This window comes from Saccopteryx bilineata, chromosome 2, assembly GCF_036850765.1.
Source record: "Saccopteryx bilineata isolate mSacBil1 chromosome 2, mSacBil1_pri_phased_curated, whole genome shotgun sequence".
NCBI classification, from domain to species: domain Eukaryota; kingdom Metazoa; phylum Chordata; class Mammalia; order Chiroptera; family Emballonuridae; genus Saccopteryx; species Saccopteryx bilineata.
Window position 1 is genome coordinate 102,588,506 of NC_089491.1, and position 6,205 is coordinate 102,594,710.

Sequence of the window (6,205 nt, forward strand, 5' to 3'; positions counted from 1 at the left end):
CCACGTTCACAGGACGTGAGTGTGCACTCAGATTGTGTGCCTACCGTGTGTATACAGAGAGAGGAATCTGCGGCCGGTGCACAAAACTACAGAAAGTTGGAGTGACGGTGTAGAAAAATGGCAGCCCTGCACAGAAAACAAGTGAACCGATGTGGAGGGCTTGTCCCCGGCCGGACAGCAGGGCTGCTGTGCTGACACTTCTGAACAACTTTCAGAGTTTCCCTCGGAGTCTACAACACATTGCTTTTTCTTCAAGATGGCATTTTAATGATTACAGTGAATTTGGAATCTCTGGGAAAGTATAAAGAGCACAATTTTAAATGACCTAGAATGAAACCATCCAGAGGCAACCAGCACGCAGTGTGGCCGTGTTTAGGCCATTTCTCTGTGCGTGTCTGTGAGAGTATCCACACACGTGCACACACAGAGAGACATGTCTGTGTGCATGTGTGTATACATGTGTGTAGACACGTGCACTATTTCAGTGAATATGTTAGTTTTTCTTTCTGTGTTGCTAAATCTTAAATGTGATTCCTCATGAACAACAACAAGGAAGCTGTCGTGTTTTTGTGGGACGCACACACACGGCATCTGTGCTTCCCTGTGGGGTCCAACTGTCGTCTCAGGATTCATTCTCAGGACAGTCTGGTTCAAGGTCGGCCCTTCCCTGGTGGCTCGCTGATGACAGGACTGCTTGGTGAGGAGGTGCCATGCAGGGACCTGGTCATGCTGGGAGCCCATCAAGAAGGATCCTAGTTCCACTCCAGGTCTCTCCTGTTTTTAAAATACTCGGCAGGTGCCAGATCTCTCCACCCGCCGCCTCACCCTCCCAGGACAGTGTGCAGAGCCTGTCCCTGTATCTGGCCGTGAAGGCTCCGCACACAGCCATGGCCATGGCCACATGCCTGTGGCAGTTTGTGCTGGTTTGCTGAGCCCTCGATCTAGGGTTGCTTTCCTGCTCTGTGGTGGCCAACCATAGGTGGGCAGGCAAAGTCCTCTCTTCTGTGGCTGCCCATTCTCCACCATGGTTTATGTCATCCTTCCCAGGTGGGTGGGCCTCTGGGAAGAATCGGGTCTTGGGTGGTGTGATGATGGGATGGGGCGGCTCTCGGCCAGTTCGTCCCCATAACCCGCAGTAGGTGTTCACACGGACCGCCGGGCGTGCCAGGGAGCAGGTGCCTGGGCAAGGAGGCTGGAGGGTGTCCCCTAGTTTGTGCTTTTGGTTTTGGGGTGCCTGCCTGGCCTAGGTGGAAGTGAAGGGTGCTCTCCTCAGGCCCCCCTGAAGTGAGGGGAGTGGCGGGGACAGGGGCCCGCAGACAATCTAGCCTCCATCAAACTTCCATTAGCTGTCGCTGGACTGGGCTTCCGGGACAGACCAGCTTCTGTGTCCATCTGTGCCTGGCCAGTCTCTGCTGCTGCCCTGACCCAGCTGGTCTGCACAGGCCCCGGGGTGGGGGGAGCCTTTCTTCAGCAGGCCTACACAGAGGCCAGCTCTATGCAGACCATGGTGGAGTAATTTTACTTCAGTGGGGATGGCAGGTGGGCCTGTCATGGCACAGCCGGGCACCCAGGCTGGATCCTGAACTCCGAACCCCACGGGCTCACCAGCCACTCTTCCTGGGTGGGGAGTCGCCTGGAAACTGCTCCCAGCACTGAGGACAGAGCCCAGACCTGGCTGTGGGTGCTCCATGCTCTGCTCTCCATGACCCACCTTCCCCCTTGGCGCTGGGTGGGAAACCGAACCCTGGACTCAGGTGGCAGGATGCCTGGTGCCTGTGCTGTGCCCCTGGCCCAGGTCTGGCCTGGCAAAGACCTGGGGCCAGGGGCCAGGGCTGGTGGAAAGGTGCTGAGGTCCATTCTCCACCCTCCTCCAGGTGCTGTTTCTATAGGATGGACTCCCAGCCCTTCTCAGTGCCCTGGTCCTGTCCCCTGACCCACCCAGGAGCCCTTAGGGGCAGTCACACCAACTCACTTGTCAAGGCCTAGCCAGGCCTGGTCCAGGGCAGTAGCTCCAGCCATTCGTTGCCTTGGGAACACTGGTAGTGGCCCTGAGAAGGCAGAGCTTTTGCTGAAGGTGGTGGCACCAGGGCTGGGGGACTGGGAAGGGGACTAATGTTCCCTGGCCCATGACCACCTGTGTGGGCCAGACACCTGCCCTCATGGCTCCCCCACCAGGTGCTCCCTTGGTGCACAGCCTGGCGAAAAAGGAGAAGGGGCTTGGCCCTCAGCACGTGTTCTGGGGGACACAGCCTTGCACATGCATGTTGACAAAGGCACCCGGGGGAAGCTGAGGAGCAGAGCCCTGCTTCTTCCCCGGTCGCTAGGGGCCATAGTGAGCACAGCCCTGGGCTGCGTGCTGTCCTGGGCAGTTCCTGTGGGGCCCGCAGGGTCCTGGGACGCAGGGTGGAGCTGACCTGTGTGTCCCCAGGTCCTGCGGACATTCACGTTGTCTGGGAGAAGAACAGGCAGGAGCTGGAGACGTGTGTCCCCGTGCAGAGACTCACGCTCCCTGGCGGCAGAGCCCATGTGCTGAGCTGGCTGCAGGATGCAGCTCGCGAGACCACCGAGTACCGCTGCTCTGTCCTGTCCTCGGCTGGGAGCCAGACCTCCCAAGTGCGGGTCACCGTGATGAAGCCGGGTAAGTGGTGCCCTCGCCACCCCTGCGGCAGCTCTGTGACCGGGGCCATGGTTTTTCCCTGTTCACTTTGTGTCCCCAGCCGCAGGCTCCTGTGGTGGCATTTCAACCTGGCTCCCACTAAGAACGATGAAAGTTCCTTTTCTCTGTCTGCTCCCCAGTGCCCGGTTCCCGTCCTCCCGGGGTGCATGTGGCATTGTTGGGGGGGCCGGGCCCCGCGGTTGGACATGATGGCCCTTCCTGTACTTCTGTTCCCGTGTGGCCACGACTGTGCAGAGCCCCATCTGCTCGGTCTGAGTTGTGGATGCCACACCAGACTCGGTGGTTGTCTGGAGCCCCTGGTCCACACAGACGGGCAGGTGTCCTGTTTCCCCCAAACCTCAGTGCCAGGTGCCCAGCACTGCCCTGGGCTAATGCCTGGAAGCCGCGGGCTCTGTTTCTCTGACTGTGGATGGTGTGTCCTGTGTCCCGGGGCACTTCTGTTTTCCTGTGAAGTGTGTCCTCCAGCGGGAGTCCAGGAAGCTGGTGTCAGAGCCTGTGTCTTTTTTCTGTCCTCACACTTCAGATGAGAGTCTGGCTGGGTCGGGGATTCTGGCTGGAAGTCTTTCCCTTAGTGTCTGGAGACTCACTCCCATACCCTCGGGCTCCCCGGACCCCGCCTGTGACCTCACATGATCAGTGTCTTCTTGAGCACTGGCCAAGGTCCTGTTGTCATGGGGGGGGTGTAGCTTACCTGTGGACGTCCCTGCCCTTTAATCCTGGGAGGTTTCCTTGAATATGTGCTTAGTGTTCTCCACCTCAGTTTCTGCTCTTTCTGAAAATTTCCCACAATGCTGGCCACCTGGGCTGGCCTCCGACAGCGCAGCGTGCCTTCATCATCTGTCTCTGTCCCCTCTGCTTCCCTCAACTTCTGGTAGCTTTCTCTGCTTTGTTGTGCCCTGTCACCGAGTCTTCCTCTCACCGTCATGTTCTCCCTGCTGAGCCATGTCTGTCCTTTTCCCGGTAAACTCTTGTTCAGGGATACAGGCTCTGTCCTTACTCCCTCAGGGTCTGGGTCCACTCGGGCTGTTTCCCTCTTCCTCCAAGGGGCCCTTCCTTCTTGTGTTGTCTGTCTTCTCAGGAGTCTCCTGGCTCTTGATGTTCTGTTTATATTTAAGAGAGGGGCACAAAAACCTCTCCTTTTGAGGCCTTTCTGCCCAAGGCGTGGTCTCCACACCGGCATGTTAGCGTGCCTGGGAGCGTGCTGGGGAGCTTGTTAGAAACGCAGAGTGCCAGGCCCAGCCGCAGAGGTCCTGGGCAGGGGCACCTTGTGTTAAGCACTTCTCCTGGAGATCCCTGGGTGCACCCGTGTCCAGGACGCTGATCCGACCTCTCCCCTTTATGAGTGCTGAAGCCTGGGGTGTCCAACCACAGCCCACACTGTGGCAACAAGCCTGCAGGATTGCAGCCGGGAGTCAGTGGGGCCTGAGGTTGGGCCCAGAAACACCAGCGAGCTGGCCCTGGGCAGACTTCCCGAGACCCCATCCTGGGCTGTCTGGAACAGACCACCTCTCCTGGAGCACGGGAGCGACTTCTCTGCAGTGGGGAGGGGCCCTGGGGGACATGCTTCTCTTCTGAACAGCTTTTGAAGCAAGCCACTTGTCAGCGCCCCGTTGCAGGGCCAGTGCGCCTCGGGAACAGCGCCTGCAGAGCTGGTAGCAGGGGGGTGGGGGCACCATGAGCTGTAGGAGCCCCACAGACAGGAAGGCAAGGCCATCGAGGGTCAGCCCCTGGCCCAGGGCCACTTGGCTTTGGGCTTGGCTCAGCCCAGCACAGGCCCCAGCAGTGCGGCCTCAGTGGGCTGGGCCCCCCAGATGTCCTAGAGACTTGCCAAGCTGAGACCGGGCCCCACTTCTGTCTTGCAGAGGTGACCCATCGGGAGAAGTGGACCAGAGAGCTCGCCGCCTGGAGGACCGTGGTCGGGGAACATAGCCGCGCGATGCAGAGCTGGAGGGAGGCATGGGTGCGTGGCCGGGCGGCGCATCTGTAGGGGTGTCCCCTCTGTTGGGGGTGTTCGGGGTTCATTCTGCCAGTGGGGGTGGGTCTCACAGGAGACTGAGGTCAGGGAGGACAGGGGGATGTGGGTACAAAGGTCAGAGCCAGCTGCTCTGGGTAGCTGTGTCGCCATGGCCATCCCCACCTCCTGGCAGAGCAGGAAGCCCAGATGGGTGGTACATGGGTGCAGGTAAGAGCAGGTGCTTGTGGCCTCAGCACATGACTGTCTGTGGGGAGTGCCCCGTGGTGGCGGGCACGTGGGCAAGCAGTGTGCCCCGCCTGCTCTCCCATAGGCCTGCGTGCCCACGGGCCCCAGTGAGACAGAGGGGCCGGGCCCTGGCTCACTACCTCCAGGCCAGACCTGCTCGATCCCCGGGAGGACTAGTCACTGTGACAGGTGACAGCTGAGGTCTGACAGTGTCCCGGGGCTGATGGGCTGTCCCAGGTCCCTCTTTGCTGCCAGGAGGCTGCTTGTGATTCATCCTTCATGACTAGCCTCCCTGCAGGGTCCCCTCTGAGACCCCAGGGCTAGCACATGGGCAGCAGACCTGAGGCCATTGACCACATCTATCTGTCTGTCCATCTGAGATTGCATGCTGGGAAAGGGACAGAGAGGAGGCGAGGTCGACTGTTCTTCCAGGAACTCAAAGACACTGTTCTTTCAGGAAAGCTGTAACAAGGACACCCTGTAGCCGCCGGGGAGTGCTGCCCAAAGATGTCTGCCGTGCCCCAGAGAGGCCCCCTGGCAGTGAGCTGTCACCCTGCCCGCCCAGAGCAGCCTCCGCCAAGGGCCCTGACTGGAGCTGTGTGACAGCAGCCAGAACTTTTTTTTTTAATCAGGGCCTGTGTGTGACGGAGGGTCTATTTGGCAGAAGCGGGGAACCAAGACAGTTAACGGGCTGCAGCCGGCAACTGGCGGAGACAGCGGAGTGCGGCCCCCTTTCCCAGAAGCACTGTGGTCCTACACAGATCCCTCAGGCCTGCAGGACTTGAGAACTGTTAGGTCTCACAAGTGGGCCGGCCCAGCACAGCTGATGCCCTGGGCACGGCCTCCAACAGGCTCTGGGCTCTACGGCTGCCCCTCACCCCCCTGCACACTCACCGCTCCACCCCCAGGTGCAGCACTGAGGAGGGGGCGAGGGTCCAGCAGAAACAGTGCCTTGAGCTTGGGCTATGCTGAGGCCCACAGGGGCTGAACCTGAGGTTTGTCTTTGTTTATCTCAGAGCATCAGACTCCTCACAAAGCTCCGCGTGTCCCTGCTCCACTCACCGTGTGGGGAGGCTGAGCTGTCTGGGAGCCCCTGGGGCCATGTGGCTCTGCACGAGTGGAGACTGATGAGAGCCCGGTCACACCTCCTGCTGAGGAATCTGACCTCATCTCCAGGGTCTCCCACTCCCCACGTGTATGACAGTGAGGCCCAGCCACCGCTGCTCACTCAGCCCGTGACTGTGCCCGTGGAGTGACAGTTCTTCATGGCATGCCAGCCTATTACAAAACCAGAACCTCTGTTAAAAATAAAGCTGAACTCCTCTTCA

The 6,205-nt window shown here is 59.7% G+C and overlaps 1 protein-coding gene across 2 annotated transcripts in view; it reads left to right on the forward strand.

Moving 5' to 3' along the window:
- Positions 1-6,205, forward strand: part of SEMA4D (semaphorin 4D) — a 112,378-nt gene extending 106,173 nt beyond the window's left edge. The window contains exons 16-18 of one of the 2 annotated variants that reach the window (XM_066257530.1): positions 2,429-2,638; positions 4,540-4,637; positions 5,335-6,205. In XM_066257530.1, coding sequence (XP_066113627.1) covers positions 2,429-2,638; positions 4,540-4,637; positions 5,335-5,361 — 335 coding nt within the window. In that variant the 3' untranslated portion in view covers positions 5,362-6,205. The remainder of the gene's footprint in view (positions 1-2,428; positions 2,639-4,539; positions 4,638-5,334) is intronic. The other variant, XM_066257531.1, reaches the window with a different exon arrangement.